The sequence below is a fragment of the Neofelis nebulosa genome, chromosome 15, assembly GCF_028018385.1.
Source record: "Neofelis nebulosa isolate mNeoNeb1 chromosome 15, mNeoNeb1.pri, whole genome shotgun sequence".
Taxonomy (NCBI): Eukaryota; Metazoa; Chordata; class Mammalia; order Carnivora; family Felidae; genus Neofelis; species Neofelis nebulosa.
This window is the reverse complement of record NC_080796.1, coordinates 29,543,060-29,564,913: the sequence shown is the minus strand read 5'-3', so window position 1 is coordinate 29,564,913 and position 21,854 is coordinate 29,543,060. Positions and strand designations below refer to the sequence as shown.

The 21,854-nt window shown below is 39.1% G+C and overlaps 1 protein-coding gene across 2 annotated transcripts; it reads right to left on the bottom strand.

Moving 5' to 3' along the window:
* Window positions 1-25: 25 nt before the first annotated feature.
* IVNS1ABP (influenza virus NS1A binding protein) lies at window positions 26-21,357 on the bottom strand. 2 transcript variants are annotated; one of them, XM_058700619.1, is made up of 15 exons: window positions 21,218-21,357; window positions 14,654-14,881; window positions 13,525-13,653; window positions 13,132-13,301; window positions 12,926-13,001; window positions 11,356-11,529; window positions 10,933-11,058; window positions 9,503-9,610; window positions 4,996-5,125; window positions 4,534-4,758; window positions 3,943-4,064; window positions 3,735-3,861; window positions 3,517-3,648; window positions 3,218-3,391; window positions 26-1,474 (listed from the first exon to the last, which is right to left on the bottom strand). In XM_058700619.1, the coding sequence occupies exons 3-15, from the start codon at window positions 13,633-13,635 to the stop codon at window positions 1,221-1,223; spliced, it is 1,929 nt and encodes a 642-aa protein (XP_058556602.1). In that variant the 5' UTR covers window positions 13,636-13,653; window positions 14,654-14,881; window positions 21,218-21,357; the 3' UTR covers window positions 26-1,220. The 2 variants fall into 2 exon arrangements, with proteins under 2 accessions (XP_058556602.1, XP_058556601.1); XM_058700618.1 differs by lacking the exon at window positions 21,218-21,357 and adding an exon at window positions 20,390-20,502.
* Between the last annotated feature and the right edge of the window lie 497 nt (window positions 21,358-21,854).

Here is a 21,854-nt window from a genome sequence, read left to right as displayed (position 1 = left end):
TGAGTACACAAACAACATCTGGATATTAATTCCATGGTGCAAGGATTTCCTGCAAAGTACCTTTAATATGTTTGCATCGGCAGCAAGCATTAGGATGTGCTAATTTTGGCACCATCAGTTATATGTGTGGCACTACACATTCGATAAAGTCACCCCAACCAGTATTTATCCATGTGAATAGAAAAACTGAACAAAAACATAGTTCTGATAAATGCTGAATTCTTAAACCCAATACAGTTTAATTTTCTTCCACAATCGAGGGCTGCTATTTAGGATTGTTTTGTTAATGATAAATAAAGACAGGAATTATTTAGAAAATAAAGTACTTCACCGTTCTTATATATTAAATGTCTTGCTATATAAAATATACCCTCAAGAAGTCAAAGTATGTGAAATCAGTGTTTCAAATAAAAATCACAGCTATGTTACTGTTCAGCAACTCCATTCAAATAAACATCAGTACTGTATTCTCAAAAAAAAAAAGAAACAAAAAAAACCCCTAAAAACCAAAAAACAAACAAACAAACAACAAAAGAAACAAACCAGTAACTGAGGCAAAAGCTTTTAAGTTTGCATTCTGGGTGTACAACAGAAACCCCTCACCCTGCATCCTTTAAGACCGCCAGTTTGCTTCAGTAATTTGAATCTGCCACATCTTCAATATGTAAAGCACTGTGCTGAGAATATAAAAAGTTATAAAAAGGCAATCATAAAAGATTAAATCTTGGTAGGCATGTCAGCTTTCTTTTAATAAAAACAAAAATAGTCATTGTCATCTAGTTAAATAAGTCTCTTTTGTATAGTGTTCCAGTTATTGAAAAAGGGCCCTTAAAAAACCCAACTGCCTCGATCTTAAACCTTACCCTCTTGCCCCATAATACATGTTTGAGGGAAGAGTCACTAATGTGCAAATTGGCAAAACAAATGTGGAGGAGAGGGGACTTCTTGAAATGACATGCCCGATCAAGTCTTGGTTTATTCTTTTACAATATCAACTTCCAAAAAGTAAAATAACCAAAGTAGTCCTAAAAATACACAAAACAGACCTTCATCTTTGCATTCCTTTCCCAATAAACACAAAAAGTATGTACAGCATGTTTAATAATATGCAATATGCAAAAGCTTTGTGTTGCTGTTAGCAACATCTATACCCACCCACCCTCCTTATTCACAAGTGTACCTCTACTAAACACAATTACATCACTAAGCCTGTTAGTTTGTTAAAACTGGAAAATCTTTGTATAGGGGCTCCACTCATTTGACTCAAAGTTATAGACTTCCACCGTATTCAGAAATTCATTGCCATCAAAGCCTCCCACTGCATAAATGGTGTTCCCTACAGTTGTAATCCCAGCGTTGCTCCTTGGTGAAGTCATGTTTCCCATCATCTTCCATTCATTTCTAGTTGGGTCATACATCTCCACACAACTGATGGCATGAGAACCATCAAAGCCACCACCTACAAACAATTTTCCTAAAAGAGAATGAAACAAGGTAAATCTAGAGAAGGAAAAAACCTCCTAAGTCTGTTTTTTGCTAAAATTGGTGGTTCTTAGTAGAAATACCTGCTCATTCTACCAAAAGTCTTTGTTAAATGCCTTCCTAACATGGCAAGTAAACCCATTCATAGATGGAACTCAGGCAATTTACAAAGAGAGGGGCAGCCTCTAACTGAAGCACAATTCTCACAATTCTTTGTGGTAACTGCTACTGCTGCCATTTCACAGATGAAATGAGGCGCAAAGAAGTTGGACAACTTGCCTAAAGAAGCAGCTAGTACGCAGCAAGCCAGAGTAGTTCTGTGCACTGGAGATTCTATACTAGTCCAGTGCCTCAGAATTAAGATTCAAAAAAAAGTTATAGAAAAGCAGTTTTCAGATACTGAACATTTTCTTGAGCTTTCCAATTCTATAAAATTATTTTAGTACAAAAACTTCTTGGAAACAGACCAAGAGTTATTACATTTTCAAATATATATGCAGAGCAGTTAATTATTTTCAAATATGCAGAGCAGTTAATTATTTTCAGACACATAAAATGTCAGCATTAAATACTGTGTAGCTTTAAAATTTTTTTTTTTAAAACATTTATTTAGCTTTGAGAGAGAGCGCATGAGTGGGGTCGGGGCAGAAAGAGAAGGAGACACAGAATCTGAAGCAGGCTCCAGGCTCTGAGCTGTCAGCAGAGCCCGACAAGGAGCTCGAACTCACGAACCGTGAGATCATGACCTGAGCTGAAGTCGGATGCTTAACTGACTGAGCCACCCGGGCGCCCCAATACTGTGTAGGTTTAAAAACTTCCATCCTCTTGGGGCCCCTGGGTGGCTCAGGTGGTTAAGCATCCGACTTCAGCTCAGGTCATGAGGTCACGGTTCTTGAGTTCGAGCCCCGCATCGGGCTCTGTGCTGACAGCTCAGAGTCTGGAGCTTCCCCCTCTCTCTCTGCCCCTCCCCTGCTCACACTGTCTGTCTGTCTCTCTCTCTCTCTCTCTAAAATACAACAAACATTAAAAAATAAAAACTTCATTATTTTCTCATTTGATTGTCCAAAATCTATCTACAACCACATATTTACAGAAGAATTGACAAGGCTCAGTGTGGGCTGCGGGCTACGTGCTGGCATGTCTACACATCTATACGTTCAGCAGGTGAGCCATAAGCTTAACTAAGATTGCACTTTGTTCCCAAGACAATGCTAATTAAACTCATTATGATAATTATATAATTAAACATGTAAATCAATACAATGAATGTGAAAAGAAAGCTGCATCCACATCAAACTAACTTTGGAAAGATCTGTTTAAAAAAAAAAGCCTTAAGTTTTCCTTCCGATTAGGTATGGAGTAGACAGAAGAGACTAGAATCTAGGTGATTTGCACTTATTTTACTTTGCAAGTCAAATCCATTAAATTCTTGCTCTAAAGGAACAAACTGGAACTCTAAGATGATACATTTTGCATATGGTTTATGGACTTAGAGAACTTCAGTGAACCCATCAAAAGACTAGTGTGTTAATATATTTATATTAGTACTTCAAGTACCGAGTCTGATTAGAAATGACTTCTAAAAGACAAACCACCAATGCCCACTGCATCAGAAAAAATGTCTGCTCTGACTTCTTATTATACAAGTGTTTAGTTATCACGGACATTCTCTGGGAATATTAGAACAAACTCTTGCCACTCCCTATGCTTCACCTTTCCAAATCTCAACACTCACCATCAAGAACAGCTACACCAGCTCCTCGCCTTGCCACGTTCATGGGTGCAATTAAGGTCCAGGTGTTATTTTCAGGATTGTAACGTTCTACTGTGTTCAGACAATTCCAAGACTCTGCACCTCCAATTATGTACAAAAAACCACCAAGCTCACAGACTGCAGACTGGTGTCTACCTATAAAATTGAGTCAAACCAAAATTACTTTATCTCCCAAAACTTGAAGTGCGCATACTACACATAATTGATTTTGAGGTAAAAAAACAAAAAACCTTGAGGGGAAAAAACCCAAATCAACTCACGGATGTTAAGAGGAGCACAGCTTGTCCATGACTTTGTTATAGGATCAAATACATCACAGTTTTTCAGTCCTTTTTGACCATATGGATCAGAGCCACCAACAATGTATAATTTCCCATTCAGAGCGCATACTCCTATATGAGTATAAAATAAGGTTATATATTGATAATTTAATTACCATATTTAAATACTGATTATCTCAGAAGGAAAGTAATTTTACCTGCGTTACAACGGTTAGTTCTCAATTCTGGAACAGGAATCCAGTCATCTATGTTTGGATCATACATCTCTCCGCAACTCAGGTCATCTGAATGGCCATTCGATCCACCTACCACATAGAGCTGGCCCTAAGTCAAAAGTACAAGATCAGAATTTCTGCCATTCTGAAGTTATGAGAAACAGCTAAACATGGATTGCTTCTTCCTTACCATGAGTACAGCCATCTGAAATCGAGCTCTGGGTGTTCTCATGGGAGCAAGAAAGGACCAGTGATCTGTACGTGGATCATAGCATTCAACTGTTCGAAGACATTCCTCTCTGTTATAGCCACCTGGTAAAAGAACCATCAAGATTCATGTTTAAGATCTCAAACCAGATGAGGGTTTCTTGTCTAGAATGATTTAGGTAATCTGCACAAAGAGAAAAAGAATTTTTATCCACAAACCTATTAAGGTCCCATTAGGTGATGTTTTAACTCAGGGCTTCTAACAGCCGAACAACATTATCAGTATGAGTAAATTGCTTAGTCTTGGCTTGAAAATTAGGATGGAACAATTTAACGACTTTATAGTTTTTTAAGAATTAGAAACAAGACATTTACTTAAAGGATAGGCAATACAATAGTATTTACTTTTGTATTTCTTGGTCCTTTTAGAATGTGGTAAAGTAGAATGCCAAGGAAGAAGGCATATTAAACCCTCCCTTTCCAAAGTTCACATCAAAGCAAGCACAAATGTCCATGCAGGGGCTTAGCCAGTTGAAACTTTCCAATAAGAAAACACTCATCCTTCTGTTCTTACCTGCTGCTATGAGCTTGCCATTCATCTCTGCTGTCCCCAGACCAGACCGCGCATACTGCATGGGAGACATGGGCTTCTCTATCAGCTCATCTGGTTGCATCTCAAAGCTTAAACTTTTAATTAGTTTTGGAGTACTTGTTGGTGAGCTCTGTGGGCTGTTTCGCCCGTGAAGGAAAATTACACAGAATATACCATCCAGCACAGCCAGGCACAAGTAAGTGTTATCTGTAAGCATAAGAGTTCTATGTTTAAGATGCAATTATTATTACTTTTGTTTGCTGTGTGATCCTGACTTGGATTCCGGATCCCAGACTGGAACGATCTGCTACTGTTTTCCAAATCTAATGGCTTCTGAGTTTTTCCCACAAATAGTCAACTTCAAAGTTATTAAATGGTTCTACTCAACACTCTTCTTTAAAAATAAGTAAGTCAAAGACAATCTGATGAGTGTAATACACTTACTTGAAGTCTTTTCCGAAGCAACGATTTTCCACTCATGCTTAGGGCTTTGTACTGTAGCATTTGGAGAAGAGAGACATCCAGTGGAACTGCTACTTATCGGCTTATGGCCATTCTCACGTGGTGGCTTTTTCTGCAAAATCAAAAGGTAGCTACAGAAACCTAGCCAAAGACCATACCTGGTGTACCTCTGTTCCTGAGCTATTCCACAACACTGAAAAAACACCTAGAATCCTTCACTTATGTATGACATTTAAAGAACCCTAAATTTAACACAAACCAACACTTTCCAATTGACACAAATTACTAGCATACTTCCATCTCCACTTAAAATGAAACACTACACCTACACAAGGAGCCTGGTCAGGAAAAGCTCAATTTAAGCAATTAAAAAGCAAGTTGTAGATCAAGTATGAGAATACCTCAATGGGGAAAAAAAAAAAAAAAGAAAGAAAGAAAGAAAGAAAAAAAAAAAAAACTTTAATCTACATAAGCTCAAAGTTCACATACTCTTTATATGAAGTATAGAATCATCTTTCAAAAGAGATTATTAATTTAAAATGGTATGAATTATCTGAAAGATTACATTTAGCCCACTGTCTCCAAGAAACTATCAAACCTAATTAAATCATATGTACGGATATCCTTCATACAATGCCAGCAAAAAGTGAACAGACATATCCAGTTCGGTCCCTCTGAAAAGTATTTCTCAGGACAAAAGTGGCAGTTACAAGAAACACTTAAAAGCATATTTCTTCAGGACCACCATATAGGTATTATAGAGTGCTTTTCTAGACAAACCATATCAAAAGACAAAATATGGTAATCAGAAATAAAACAATAATACTAAAAGAACCAAACATTCACAAAAGTAGTATAGGAACACTAAGAGGGAGAAATAGGCAAAGCTACAAATTTTCAAATGATTACAAAAGAATTACGTTGTGTTCTTGTGTAGGAGTTCCCTTTGATGGTTTTCTTATGTTATTAGTCCTTGACACTTTTAAAGTATATGATCATATGGAATTAGAAGAGTCAGAGACATCCTCAGAGGACCTACCAAATGAACAGGTACCACCCCCACTTCAGTACCTGACACCAAGTGTGCCGATCCACTTCTTTTGATCCCCAGGGCCAGAGCCACATGGGTAGCTAAGATTTATAGTAGAAATTTGTTTCTTATGGAAGCAAAAAGCTATGTTAACAACTTAGAGGAAAAAAATTTGGTAGCTACTTAAAGCTGTGAAAAAACTATCAGAAGTTTGGTGTGGGCCAGTCAACAAGCATGGTTATAGCATATGTTGGCTACTTTGAGAAAAGGCAGAGAATTAATGGTTACCATTCAATTCTATTTTGACATTTATCATATACCTAGGTATAATTAGGCACTTTATTCACGTCATCTCTTTTAATGGAGTAAGGGCAATGCTGCTAATCCATTTTATAGATAACAATACTCAGAAAAGATATGTATTGCCTAAGGCAATACAACTAAAAGAATAGAAATTCTGAGTATAAAGCCACTCTTTTTATACTATGACAGATTTTTGTCCTCTGCTACTAGAAACTCCAAGGTACATAAAACCCCATCCCAACCTGTGGGAAGAAGGGATCCAAAGTATCACAAATCGATGATGCCATCAAAGGAACTCCTATACAAGTACACAATGTAATTCTTTTATAATCATTTGAAAATTTGTAGCTGTGCCTATTTCTCCCTCTGAGTGTTCCTATACTACTTTTGTGAATGTTTGGTTCTTTTAGTATTGTCTTACTTCTATTTTTTATTTTTGTCTGATATGGTTTGTCTAGAAAAGCACTCTATGATACCTATATGGTGGTCCTGAAGAAATATACTTTTAAGTGTTTCTTGTAACCGCCACTTTTGTCCTGAAAAATACTTTTCAGAGGAACTGAATTGGATATATGTCTGCTCATTTTTTGCTGGCATTAAGAGCTTTTATTATAGTAAGAAAACTGTTCTAACGTATGGATTATAATTGAAAAAAATCAATGTGAAAGAGGAAAGCATGATTAACAATGAAGACTCCTAGTGTTTTATAACTAACAAGTCATACAGAGGTGCTGGTTAACGCCTTTATATTCCTTCTGGAACATTTTCAAATACAATCCCTTCCTCTCCCTTATCTTCACTTTCCTGTATTAACTCCTCCCACGCGCTACCCACCGGCCCCACTTTCTTTGCCTCTGGCTCCCCAGGGGGTAATCTCCGGTGGCTATTTCTTTTTCAACCACTCTTACTTCTCAAGCTAAGATATTCTTAACTTTACACTCTTTGGAACTTATACCCACTAAAGGTTACCAAGTGCCCTCCCAAAACCAGTGAAGAGATACCCGTAACCATATTTTACATGACCTCCAAAAGAATGATCTGACACAATTTAGTCTTCCTCTGTTCAAACTTTTCTGCTTATGTTAGCTAGCTTTCTAACACAAGTTGATTCTAATCTTCTCCTTCCTAATAGCTCCTCAACCTCTTTTCCTATTTCTCAAGCCTAATGTGTCCCCTCATCCTATTTTATTCATGATCTTTATCCAGGGAACCACCTTCTAATGGGTCACATCAGAATCCTGCTTTCTCAAATTCTTCCTTTTCCTTAATTTTCTTATTCTAAACAATCACTAAGGACTCACTCAACCTTTGAAACTATAAATGCTTAGAGTCCACTTTTCCTCCTTCATGCTCCTGGATCAAGCCCTCATTTTTTTTAACTAAACTACTGCTTGTAGTAATCTATAAATTGGTCTCACAATTGGTCTACCCTCTGTACTTGGCCAGAAAAATAGAAGGGCTTAATGCAATCATTTAGTAAAGAAAAACAAAACGAAACAAACCACAGATCAGCTGGAGTCCCATGACCCAGAGACTGCCACCTGATAGTTAACCACGGGTCTAAAATGATTAATGTACAGATCTTTGCTGTACAGAAATACAGTATTTAACCAATGCCCCTACTGTTGGGACTACTGCTCAGTTTTTCACTATTATTAAAGCTGTGAAATGTATCTGTTCAGGGGCCCCTGGGTGGCTCAGTCAGTTAAGCATCCAACTCTTGACTTTGGCTTAGGTCATGATCTCTTGGTCATGACGTCAGGCCCTGTGTGGGGCTCTGTGCTCACAGCACAGAGCCTACTTGAGATTCTCTCTCTTAAAATGAACATTTAAAAAAAAAAAAGGAAATAGATCTGTTCATGTCACTCTACTTCCTTGTCTACAATTCTTTGAAAATTCCCCACCACCTGTAGGATAAAGTATTAAGCCCTAACCCAGTGGCATTTACCTACTTTCCCAATCTTGTGACCTCGCACGGGTATTTTTTCCTATCTGACACACTCTCATCTGCTTTGCAAGCTCTTCTAAATCCTAAGACTGTCCAAATGTTGCCTCTTCTGTAAATTTCCTTAGTTTCTCTCCTCTTGGCTCCTCTATCCCCTCCCCTTTATGCCTTTTGTAGATCCCTCTTAGAAGACTGTACGGTTTTCATCTACTGCTATAGATGGTTCTGCAACCAGAAACTGTCTCTTACATATTTCTGTGTCCTAACATCATGGTCTGCCATTTTACTCAACGGCTGCTTACTGAAAAAGTAACAAAAAAAACAAAACAAAACAAAGTATCTTTAGAGTATGCAAACTATGGACAAAGTTCTCAACTAATTTAAACCCAAACACTTCTTGTAAAACATAAAAATACTTGGCCACTACTACCACAGAATACCTGACAACTGCCATTCAGGTCACTTCTGAGTCTCATTTACCTTCTAACTGGTAAAGAAAACACCCCTTAAAACTGGGTTAACTCTGCCTACTTTATAGTTTATTCCTCACAAATACAACGGTTGAAGCTAAAGGTCAAACAAAAAGAATGCATACTGTATGACCATTTATATACATTTCAAAGGCAAACTAAGCTATTGTTTCCGAAGTTAGAATAATGGTTTCCTTTAGGGCTGTGTAAGGACATGACTGGGAAGAGGCAAGGGAAGGCTTCCCGGGCCACAGAAATCTCTTCTGGACCCAAGTAGTGTTTAAACTAGTGAGTTCACTATTTGACACTTATGATGTGTGTCCTTTTCTCTAAATTTTTGTCTAGAAACTAAAAAATTTTTATGCCTGACATTTTTTTTTTTTTTAAATTGGGTCTAACAACACCCATTCCCTGTTGCAAACAATTTTTTGTAATCTAACAAAAAAAAAAACCCAATTTCTACATTGCTTCATCTTATTGGCCTTGTTTTCTTACTACCTGTAAATCCTATTTCATTGAGAAAAAATCTAAATGTGGTTTCCTAATTTGCTGAATTTTTTTTTATGTGGAGAAACAGTAGTAAATCTAAGAAAGATATGCTTGTTTTGTCCTGAAAATGTTTCTGTTCGGATATACCAATGAAATTCTTCCACTTTCCTTTCTTAAAGGAAAATTTCAGTCTACTAGAAAATGCTCTAATCACATTTTAACCTGAGGTTACCTCAGATGTGCAATGTGTACCTGCACAAACTGAATGTGGTCATCATCACTGCCAAACACCTCAGCCTGTCCATCTAGTAGGTTCCCATCAAGCAGCTTGTGATCAGCTGAGTAGTACAAGGTTTGAACCTGCAAAACAGCAACAGAACACCCATGTGGCTACCGTCTCCATGGCTACTCCACTAGTATGCAGATCACACAAACGCCTCAAGGTAACCTCCAGTGTGCTTCTTGAACTTCTTGACATCTTGCTCTGGCAGGATCCCGAAGTAAAGAAAATACATGTCATGGTTGTAAAAATTTTAAAAACAAAAATAAAATACAGAATCTTCTAACACTGGCCGAAGAGTCCTTGGCTTGATTGGCTTGAAAGAAATCTTCATTTTTCCATAGCTTCTATTATATAGCATTAAAAAAAAAAAGGCACTAATACAATATATGGGCTCTTAAAGCATATACATATTTACAGTAAAATATGGACTATGGTTTACACCTTTGAAGTGCTCTGATTTGCATTAACATATTTGTCCTGTAGGCAATGTCAAGAAAAACAGATAAAAAGCAAATGCAAAACTCAAAACAAGCTGTAGAGACACCTCCCTCAGCAGATGCAAACACATGGTCAATGCACCTGATTTTCAAGTGGGAAATGATATAAAATGTAAAAATCACCTGTTAGCCTTTTTAGAAGATAATGCTAACAGTATGTTTCAAGACCTAACAGATCTGGAAAGCCCTTCGTGGAATGACAAATTCAAAGTCACTCCACTGCTCCATCTGCATGTGTTTAATTCCCACCATTTCTCCATCAAGTTTGTCTTGTGGTATTTTTCAAAAGTTAAGTGAATGACTGTACGTATGAACAACACCATTGAAAAAACACAAAGCTTTAAAGATAAGAATCCTGTAAAGGAGTAAACACCATTAAATCATCATCGTTCTCTGCCCACAGCGGATTTTTCTTAGGAGAACTGGGGCAGGACTGCTGCTTCTTTACGTGTCAATACACTTGAGGTTTCTTCTTGTTTCTTCAGTCTTGGGTATCCTAGTTTTGTTAATAAACCTATGGGGAGATAAATCAATGGGGAGGAACAACCATTAGAAGCTTTTACCTACTTATCAAATTTAAAGCAAAAACCTGTGAAGAAAAATTAAGAATCTACAGAAAATTTCAGTACCACCTCCCATTTCTAAAGCAAATTACATGCTACTTTAAAGGAAGTTAACAGCACATAATAAGCAAAGAAATAAAAAAGAAAAGCAGAAGACCAAACTGAACAGTTCATTCAGCTCACCTGGACACCCCCCCTGTTTCTCAGCTTAGGGGTACCTATAGCAAAATTTAAATTCTTTAGGGTCATGGTTATAAAATAAAAGTGAAAGGGAATCCTTCATTGTTATAGCAAAATAATTTTTAAGAATTGTTGCATCCCATTTACTTTAAAACTAACCTCTTCCATCAGCTCTTCCAGACTGTCTCCATTCTCCCAGATGCTACGCTGCACCCAGTTGATTACCTTTGTATACAATTTGCCATTGCTGGGCAAGCAAACATTATCTTCAAGCATTACCTCCAACTAGAGTTAGGAAAAAACAATGACACTTAGATCAGTGTTGAGTCTCTTAATTCTCAGCTTAATGTGCAATTTCCTAATAAAATGGTCACAGATGCCCAATCTCATCCCATACATTTATTCTCATTTGTAAGAAAACTCTAAAAACAAACCAGTAGGCAGCAAACTGTTACACTGCTAAAAAATAACAGTATCATTTCAATGTACTTTCTCACAACCATGCTTGAAACATGGACAAAGATTCAGCAACTGTAAGTAGTGTATACATACATATATATCTTTATAGATTTTACCCCTTACCTTTAGCCGTGGAAGTTTAAGAAACTCTTCCTCTTCTGAAATTTGTAACAGATGCTCCTGAATATAGGCATCAACTTTATTCAACAAACGGGTGTCTCCCATACAACTTGCAAAATTTCGGTAAGAGATGCAGCTGGTAACATCCATTCTAGATAGCAAATAATCACCACAAACCTGGGAAAAGAAATACACAAGTGACAACACTTACATATATTTTATTTAATGAATATTTAATACTCAATATGTAAGCATTCTGTGAAGATACAAAGATGAATCAAACACCACTGCCTTAACAGAACAACGTTAACTCTGGGAAGAATAGATGTATGCAAACAATAAACATCAAAGAATGCCGGACAAATGTCTAAGTTGTTTACGGAAAGATGCAACAAACTGAAATGCCATATTAACGCATATGCAATGTGCAGATAAGTATTTCCAATTAGAATAATTAGATAAGACTTTATCATGAAGACAGTATCTGAACTGGGATCTACACAAGAGATGATGTTCAATGCAGATAGAAGTAGGGAAGAAGCTGGGACCAATTTAGTTTGGCTGGAGCAAAAGACAAGTAGGAAAACAATTTTGGAAACACAGCAACTACATTAGGGAAAATGTGCAATGCTAACTTGAGGGGTATGTGCTATAAACCACAGAAGGATTTTAAGCAAAGGAGTGACATTACAGAAGGGGACAGGAAACTTCCTCTTAAAGGGCTTAGGCTTTTGGGCCATAATGTCTTTGTCACAACTACTAAACTCTGTCACTGCAGGTGGAAGCAGCCAGAGACCCTATGTAAATAAAAGCTGTGTTCCAATAAACCTTTATAACAAGCAGTTGGCCTGAGGCTTTGCAGTTGACTGACCCCCAAATTAGAGAATTAAATGCTTTTTATCCTATGAATTATTAGGCAGTTTTCAATGGTGTTACATTCTAGAAGGAGTACTTTTACAGAGGAACTTCCAAGTGTAGAACAGAGAGCTGAGAATCTAAGTTGTGTGATTAATTCTTGAGAAAAACAAGAATATTTTACATGTTTATTTTTTTGAGGGAGAAGGGGGGGGCGGGGAGGGAAGGAGGGTGGGAGGAGGAGGAGGAGAGAGGGGGAGAGAGAGAGAAAGAGAGAGAGAGAGAGAGAGAAAGAGAGAGAGAATTCCAAGCAGGCTCCAAGCCCAGTGCGGAGCATGACGGGGTGGAGCATGACAGGGGGTCTGATCTCACCGCGAGATCATGACCTGAGCTAAAATCAAGTCTGATGCTTAAATGAGCCACCCAGGCGCCCCAAGAATATTGTAAACCCTGCTACCAGTGACCAACACAGCCACCCAGCTAGTGAAGACTACTGGTAAAGCAAGAGTTTAGTTCAAATTATCTGAGAGGAAGTTATGACCTTGCTACATTACTACAGCTAACTGGTTAAAATCACATTCAGTTGTCTAGGGGGAAGAGGGGCCATTTTCAAGTTCTTGAGACTAACAAATGTCTTATGACAAATTATGCATCTTAACTATGTAAAAGCAGACTTGCTAGTAACAGCCCTCCTTATATGTTACTTCTGGTACTCTACCTGCTTTACTCGGTCCATCTTCAGCTTTTTTGCTGCAGAATAAACATCTTTCACTAATTCCTTATCGGCTTTCAACCTGTTAAAGAAAAGTTCTTTATCACTTGGATACCAAGGCCTTAAAACACAGATTCTACTTAATCCAAATAAATCAAGGCTTGGAATTTCCTGGTGACATCCCCTAATTATACACTTTATAAAGTACTTACTGAGCAGTGTAGGCATAATTCAGTAAGACTTCAACAGCTTCTGGATTGAGATCATCAAATTTAACATGAGAAATTCCATGAGGATCACTATCACTATTAAAGATTTCAAATAAGTAGGGACTGCAGCAAGCCAGAACTGCTCTGTGTGCTAACATCTCATGGCCACAGACCTGAAATTGTAAGGAATTACAATTAGAAGTACTGTGGACTATTTATTTCTCTAGCTAATTACCACATCAGGTCCTTTATCTAATATTTATAGGTAAATCATTGTTTTTTCAAGTTATTTCATCAAATGCCTACCATGAAAAAGAAAATAAGCATATCCAAGAACGTACTGCTTTTAGAAATAAAATATTAATTTTGTAGGTTTCCAAATTAAGTTTTAAATACCTGAAGTCGAACATCACAGAACTGGCCACTTTTCCTCAGGGCATTTAATTTGGCAACAGAAGACTCAATAAAGTTTTCGTCTTCAAACATTAAATATCCATTGGGAATCATTTTTCCTTACAAATTTGGCTAAAGAGCACAAAAAAAGCCAAGTTATTTTACTAGTGAACAATGATTTTTATAATTATACCTTTAAGAGTAATACAGTATCTTTATTTTCAAATTCCATCCTATCAACAACACAAAAATTTTATTACACAAAAACACTGCTGAAAACACTGGCACTGAATGTCCAAGTCTTTGTACAGCTATATTTTGGTCCTCAATCTTTTTAAGGATTCATACAGCAGTGACTAGCTCAACACTTTTGCCCAGGTTTCCCTGAACATTCATTGGGAAGGGAAAGAAATGTAAGCCCACCCTGCCCAAACCCATACAATGAGCAATTTAAGAAGCCTGGAAGGATGTAATGTGGTCATCACTTCCAGGTTTCCTTGATTTGGGGTGCTGTCATTCCTTTACTCCCAAATGAGAGAAATGGATAAATAAGGCAAACTTAAATCTGTCCCCTTTGCAAGTTTCAGATATTCCAAATCACTTATCTCCTAGGAATACATGCTAGACACTTAATGTTCTTTTTAAAAATGTCCATTTCACCTTGTGAACTGACTAATGCCTATACAAAGCCATCATTAAAAAGCAGTAATAGATTTTAGTTTGCCCTGATTTAAATTCAAAAGTTTACAAAAAGAAAAAAATAGTTTTTTTTTTCTACAAATGATCACTGACTTCCCCTTTAAAAAAATTATGAGGGGCGCCTGGGTGGCGCAGTCGGTTAAGCGTCCGACTTCAGCCAGGTCACGATCTCGCGGTCCGTGAGTTCGAGCCCCGCGTCAGGCTCTGGGCTGATGGCTCGGAGCCTGGAGCCTGTTTCCGATTTTGTGTCTCCCTCTCTCTCTGCCCCTCCCCCGTTCATGCTCTGTCTCTCTCTGTCCCAAAAATAAATAAAAAAACGTTGAAAAAAAATTTATATAAAAAAAAAAATTATGAAAAGGCTATTAGTGTACTGGCATAGTCTTCTGAAAAACAATGTGTCTTAATGTTTCATTGGGCATGAATATTCACTTACCTACTGAACTGGTGAGAAATGTATTTCTGAGATGTCTTAAATAATCCAAGGACAAAGGAGTGTTAAAACTCAGCACTTCCTCAAGGTATGAAGACGGGTGGTTGAAGTGAAGGCAGAGGTGTCTTAAGCTCTAATGGTGATTCCAAAACTATCAGGCTTGAAATGATGTAATCAAGTCCTTAAAAGCTATAGACATGAATTTCTTCTGTGATAATCATGCATCATAATCTGCAATAATGACAAATTTTAGATACTCAGAATGATCAAAGACTGTCATTGATCTAAGTGGATTGTATCATACAAAGTCCTTATCTGAAAGAAATGTACATGGCTCTAACACAGAAAATAACCAAGACAAATGCAATTATACCTAAACATTTTTCAACCTGCAACTATTCAGGTGATCAAAAAACAAAACACCCTTCCCTGGAAGACAGAAGCTAACAACATGTATCAATTAAGTGAGATATGTAAGCACAAGATTAGAGAACAAATATAAATATTGGTTAAATCTAATATTCTTTACTATTAGAGTCCTGTCCATTTTTACCGGCCAGCAAGCAACCTTTAGGCATCATTCCCCAGACGTGTATACAATGTTCCAGTCAAACCAGATATACTATTTCCCAAAATGTGGTCTGCTCTTCCCAGTCTCTGTACCTTTGTTCAAGTTGTTCTGTTCTTGGAATACCCTTAACCCAACCTCTGCTAGATAAAATCTTACCTCCATAGAGCCCTTCCCAATCCCCCCAGTGGAGAGAAGTTTCTCCCTATCTTCCACATACTAAACCTCTTGTGTGATCTTCCAGCTGATCTGCTCTGGTTTTGGCTTCTGTGGACCTCCTTATCTTCCTTGATTTAAGGTCCTGGCAGGCAGAGCCTCTGTCTTGCTCATCTTTGTATCCATCCCATCTCCCCACTACCAAAACTAGCCTAGAAACATAAATATAAAGATGAGCACTTTGTTGAAGTGAACTAAATAAACAAAAGGGAAAATACTGATATCTGTTCTCTATTTGGCCCTTTTTCTCGTTTACAGTAATAAACTCCCACTAGAATAGTTCTGGTCCAAACCAAATCTGCAAAGTAATCATATTCAGTCCTCCTACCTCATTTTCAAGTCATTAACTACAAGTGTCAAATTCAGATGGTTCTTATTTTTTAATCACCTGAACTGCTATGTCACCACTGTCTAATTCAGGAAACTAGAACTAAGTAAATTATTTGAAAGGCATGCATACTTTTTAAAATGGACATCTTAAAATTACCTGGATTTTCCTTATGCATCAATCATACACAGAATTCTAAATCTAACAATTGTATTTGGGTGAATGAGTAATCACTTAACCCAGAATCAACTGAAGGCTGGTCCAACTCTAAGTGAACAAACTGTCGTGTTAAGTTCAACACATGCACAATCTGTAATGGGTCTAACCCATATGTCCTAACTGGTTTCTCCATAACTTAGGTTCTATTTCAAAGAAACCTGAGTAATTCTGACTCAGGTTGGGATTGTTGTCAATGCTTACCCCTGCAATGAAACTGTATCATACCATTATGTAATATTGGTTTCCTCTGCTCTACAGTTGCACCTACATTAGTTTGTTCAGCTTTTAAGAAATCAGTTCTAATAAATGATTCCCAATTACCACACAATTCCAAGTACACAGAGAAAACACACTATCCTAAGGAAACCTTCAAACATTTTCAGCCAAGACCCAACTCAAATTAAGAAGATCTTTATATATATGGTATATACTGGGTAGCCAATCCACAGACATAGTTGGTAATGCCTCACTTCAGTTCCCTTAAGTTGCCTTTAAAAAAAGAAGGGGAAATGGGATGAGGAGGAAAGAGGGAGCTTCCATGCAAATTATGGCAATATATTAAAATGTGCTTTCTGAAAAACCATAAACATTGTGATACAGAGATTTAGAAACATTTTAAACGCTGACCAGTTTTATTCATTATTCAGTGTTTATCTGTAAAGTAGTCTTGATCTAACCAAGAATAAAAATAGCATCTATTTATGTTTGATAATTTGGAAGTTCTACCTTAAATTTTAGGGGAAAACAAGACATGGTTAAAATCACTTCAGTCCATTGGGAGCAAACACTGGAGAACTTCTAGAGCAACTCTTGGCATACACATTTGTACAGTATTATTAGTTCTGCAACAGAGTGTGTTCTACATTTAGTATTTGATGACCTAGTATATCAAGATCTTAGTATGATCCTTATCTCTTTAATGATCAATACAACCCTATTTGATTTTAAGAGCTAGCCCAAGATCACGTGACATTTAAGTTAATGCAGCAAACTTATTTTACTCAATTACTGTCCTCACATCCTGTAGGCCCCTACTCTCACCTACCCCTAAGCTGGAGGAGGTCTTATCAACTCCTGCCTACAAACCATGTCTTTGAGTGTTCACATTCACTCTCACTAAAGTAAGCATTGGGCAAACTGAGTTTCAAACTATTCTAAAAATGTACAGAAGATCTCAGTTTGGTCTATGAAACTCAAGCTCAGTAACTGGTGGAATAAAAATGTGAGCAGATTTTTTTTCTTTAAAAAGCCTAACAAAAGCCCCACCATCCTAGAGTTATATAAAAGAATAAAACTTAAAATCTTCTTTGGTATTGAAAGAATACGAAAATACTAATTCAAAGGAATATATGAACCCCTATGTTTATTGCAGCATTATTTACAACAGCCAAACTACGGAAGCAGCCTAAGTGTCCACTGATAGATGAATGGATAAAGAGGATGTGGGGTACACATAAACACATACACATACAAAATGGGGTATTACTCAGCCATAAAAAAGAATGAAATCTTAACATCTGCAACAACATGGACAGAGCTAGAGAGTATAATGCTAACCAAAATACACCAGAGAAAGACAAATACATGATTTCATTCATATGTGGAATTTAAAAAACAAATGAACAAAAGAAAAAAAAAAAAAAGGAGACAAACCAAAAAATAGACTCTTAACTATAGAGAACAAACAGATGGTTACCAGAGAGAAGGTGGGTACAGGTGAAAAAGTGAAGCGGATTAAGGGTACACTTATCTTAATAGCACTGAGCAAAATATGGATCTACTGAATCACTATATTGCACACCTGAAACTAATGTAACACAACTATACTGGAATTAAAATTAAAAAATTTTTTCTTTGGTATTTAAAATATACATTCCATTAATCCACTTTTAAAATTAAAACTAGGTCAAATACAATATATTCTGGTAAATACACTTCAGTTCCTTAGTATGGCCAGTGCAAGAAAAGGGAAACAGAAGACTCATAAATGAGTAATTAAACTGCTTTAGTAACCACCAGAAGCCCACATGTTATGTTACCACAGACCCCAAAAGATTAACGTAACTGAAATACAGTTCAACAGGTCTTATCCAAGAGTTGTAAGAAAGGGAGGCACAATGTGGCCTCCCCTCCAAATTCTTTTCGGGCTTTCGGTAAGTGGAAGATAAAATGTTATCATCAAACTTCCAAAGCATCCTTAAAAGCTCAAGGAAAATTACAAATATTTAAGTTTCAAGGCAATCTTTTGAGGGCAGCCCACTCACAAAATAAACTCTATTTTTAAAGGACAGACTTTATAATAATACAAAGTAAATGTCTGTAAGACCAGAAGTTACAAATTCCCAGTGTCACCTCTGAAACTACTGTTTCATCATCTATATCAAAACTCACCAAACTCACTCACTCACTCCATCCTCATTGTTCTGAACTCTTATACATCCCACAAACATTTATGGCACCAAACATATGGCAGGCACAATATGGAATGGGATGCTCATAATACCAATGAAGTTAATGCCATTCTTCCGCCCTGAATACTTCACAGACCAACCAAAAAAGACAGGTAAATCAAGCAGTGAAAATAGCTCAAACAAAAGAGGAAAGGGGTATGACAGCATACATATTCCAGAAACTGCAGCTATTAGCATGCATATGGTAAATAGAGAGGAAGAAAGAAAGATCAATGCTAAGGGTTAAATGATGCTGGAGAATAGAAAAGGATTATAGCAAGAACATTCTAGCAGAAATGTGGGGGATGTTCTGGAGGAACAGGTAAAATACGGAAGCAGGGACATTAAGATATTATATACCCCTGCTTATCCTAAGGCAGTAAGGATATTTTAGCTTGGATATGTGTGGTATCCTTATCAAAATTAGTACCAAAATTAGAATTCCAAAAAACCTAATGGTTATCTTTAGTTTGCTCCATGCTCAAAGTTAGGAAGGAAGAATAAGAGGAATTTGCTTTTTATGCTAAGGTACCTCCAGGTTGATACCAAAAGTGTAAGAATACTGATCTGATAGGTGGAAAAATACAGATAGGTTTAGAAATCATTTACAAGGTGGTGATTCAAGCTTGCAAGCGAAGATGAGCATGTATTTTCTGTGCTTCTAACAAAAACCCAGAGATCACTTCCTTGTTCATAATTCCTCCATTCACACTCTCTAGCACAGTAGGTGGGAGGATCTTTTCAGCCTCTAAGAGATCCTTCAAGGAGGTTCAAAATAATATTGTTGAAAAGTCAATGAAATGATTTTCAGGGGTACTTCATCTTAGTATTCAGTGATTAAGACATTTCCTCAATAAGAGAACATTTTACATTAAAAAACCACACTTGTAAAATGACATCAACTGCCATCTAAACTGTTATCTCAAGCAAGAAAAACAAAACCCCACTCCAAAGTAGCCAAAAAGACACTAATTTAGGAGTGCCTGGGTAGCTCAGTCTCCAACTGGATCTCAGCTCAAGTCTTGATCTCAAGGCCGTGAGTTCAAGCCCAGTGTTGGGCTCCATGCTGGGTATGAAGCCTACTTTAAAACAAAAACAAAAAGTAAAGAAAAGGGGGGAGGGGGGCAAAAAAGACGACAATAAAACTAAAACCAAAACCTGGGATCCTCTGTTTTGGGGGGTAAAGTTAGAAAAACAGAACTACAAATTAAGATGAATTAAAAAATTACTATCTATTAATTACAGAGATTTCTTTAATTGGAAAAACAGAGGAAAATCATTCTGGTTCTCTTTTAGGTCAATGGTTTTAGTCTGGTTTTACCACCAGCTACCAAATTATAGACACTTGAGAAGTAGCCTGCCAGATGGCATTAAATGATACTATTGTTAATCCAATTCTAAATAGTCAGTGTTCGCCTCATCGCCAGATATGCAAATGCAACTACTCTCCTCAGCATCTTTAAGACAGAAGTTACAGCAGGATTATGCCCAATGCTATTCACCAGTATTTTGCTATCCTTAAATCAACTGCTAGTTCTAGAATTATTAAAAGAAAAATATGGCTTCTGATTAGTCTAGTCCATGCCGTACTTGTTCAACTGTTAATAGTACTAAGCTTCCAGAGCTGTTACTTATTACTAGACAGAAGATCACCACAAAGTCCTCAAAGAACAGCTTGATACCACGGTATTCTAATCCCCTCCATCACTGGCAACAGACATTAGGAAACCAGGTCTTCAGGCATCTGATTTCTACTTGCTATAGGTTTTGAAATGTCAGATGTTTCAAACAATAGATTTGTCTACTATGTATTGGGAAAAAAAGTAAATCCATTTCTAAAATATTTGCGTCTAAGTCTTCTTACATTCTCAATCTGATATTGCCTGATACTTTCCTACCATTAAAAACTTATAAACACCCTTTTGCAAGATGCGTATAACGACAGAAAAAGAGCAAACCTCTCCGCCGATTGCTTTGGTAAAAAGGAAAGTGGCGACGGCCCCAGAGTGACTGGAGTGTCCTGTAGCCCCAGGCCTTCCTCCCCGCGCGGCCTGGCGGGCGCCCACTACTCCCAAGGCTGGAAGGCAAGGCGCCCAGCGCTCGCACACCCCCGGCCGGGATTGGCCGGCCAAGCAGTCATTCAGAGCCGACACGTCAGGGCAGCCGCTCCCTCCCTCCTCCCGCCCTCTTCTCCCCGCGCTTGGCAAGAAAAGCGGGCAACGTGGAGCGGGAACAAAGGACCCCGCGGCCCACGGCGATCTTGGACGCGGTGCCACCCCACTCCAGGCCCCAGGCACAGATGCCGCCTTGGACCGGCTCCCGGTCCACATGCGCCGGGTCCTGGGAGGTCTCAGGGAGGAAAGTCGGGACCTCGGTTAGACCCAGACACTAGGAATCGATTCCTGACAGCGGGAATACAGAGATTCCCGCGTCCTCCTTCCGGTAGTCATCCCTGCCCCGTGGCGCCCTGACCCAGGCCCACGAGGCTCCCTCGAGCAAGAACTCCCGCCCTACTTCCTATGCCCCAGCTCTCTCCGAGGCGGCCGGCACGCGCCTCAGCAGCCGACGCGACCCGGCAACCATGGCAGCTCCAGGAGCGCGGGCCCCGCGCGGCGCCGGCTCCTCGCCCCCAGAAAGCCGCGGCAGCGGCTGGGAGAGTCCTCCCCCGGGACCAGGACGCCGCTCCGCGTCTCGCACCGTCTCCCCCAGCCGCCCGCGCCATCTCTCAGCAAGGACTCCGGTCGCACCCTCTTCCTCTTCCACCGTCTAGGACCTGCGCGTATTACCTGGTTCATCTCTGAAGAGACGGAAAAACTCATGTCTGGTGCTTCGATGGGGAGCAGGAGGAAGCGGGCGGGAATCGGCGCAACGGAAAGCGCCTCGAGGCCGCGGAGGGGGGGAGCGGTCGAGCGGGAAGAGGAGCGGAGGCTGCGAGGAGGGGGCAGGGCCACCGAGGGTTCGTGGGGACTCGCTCACTCGTTCGCTGGCACTGCCGCGCCAAAGCAGCAGGCGGAGAAACTGCCGCGCAGCTCTGAGCGACCGACCTCCACGCGCGTCCCGGAGACACTGCTGCTGCCGCCGCCGCCCGCTCGCGCCGCACCCCCTCGCACGTCACCACGTGCGCCGCCGCCGCCGCCGCCAATGCCTCCAGGCTGCTTCCGGCTCGAACCGTCGGCGAATCACAAGCGAGCACCAGAAAGCTCCGGCTCGCAGCCCCGCCCACCGTTCGCCCCGCCCCGTCCTTCTCCTTCGCCCCTTGGGTTCGTTCCCTTCCTGTTGGGCTCAAGTAGGTCAAGGCAAGGTGATCCCAGGGAGACAGGCAGTGCTTGGGGCGCGCCTCCTTTTACTTAGCGCGCGGTCGTCTCCTTTCCTCGCCTCGCACCCTCACTTCGCCCTTTCGGACTGTGCCGGAACTGGTTTGCT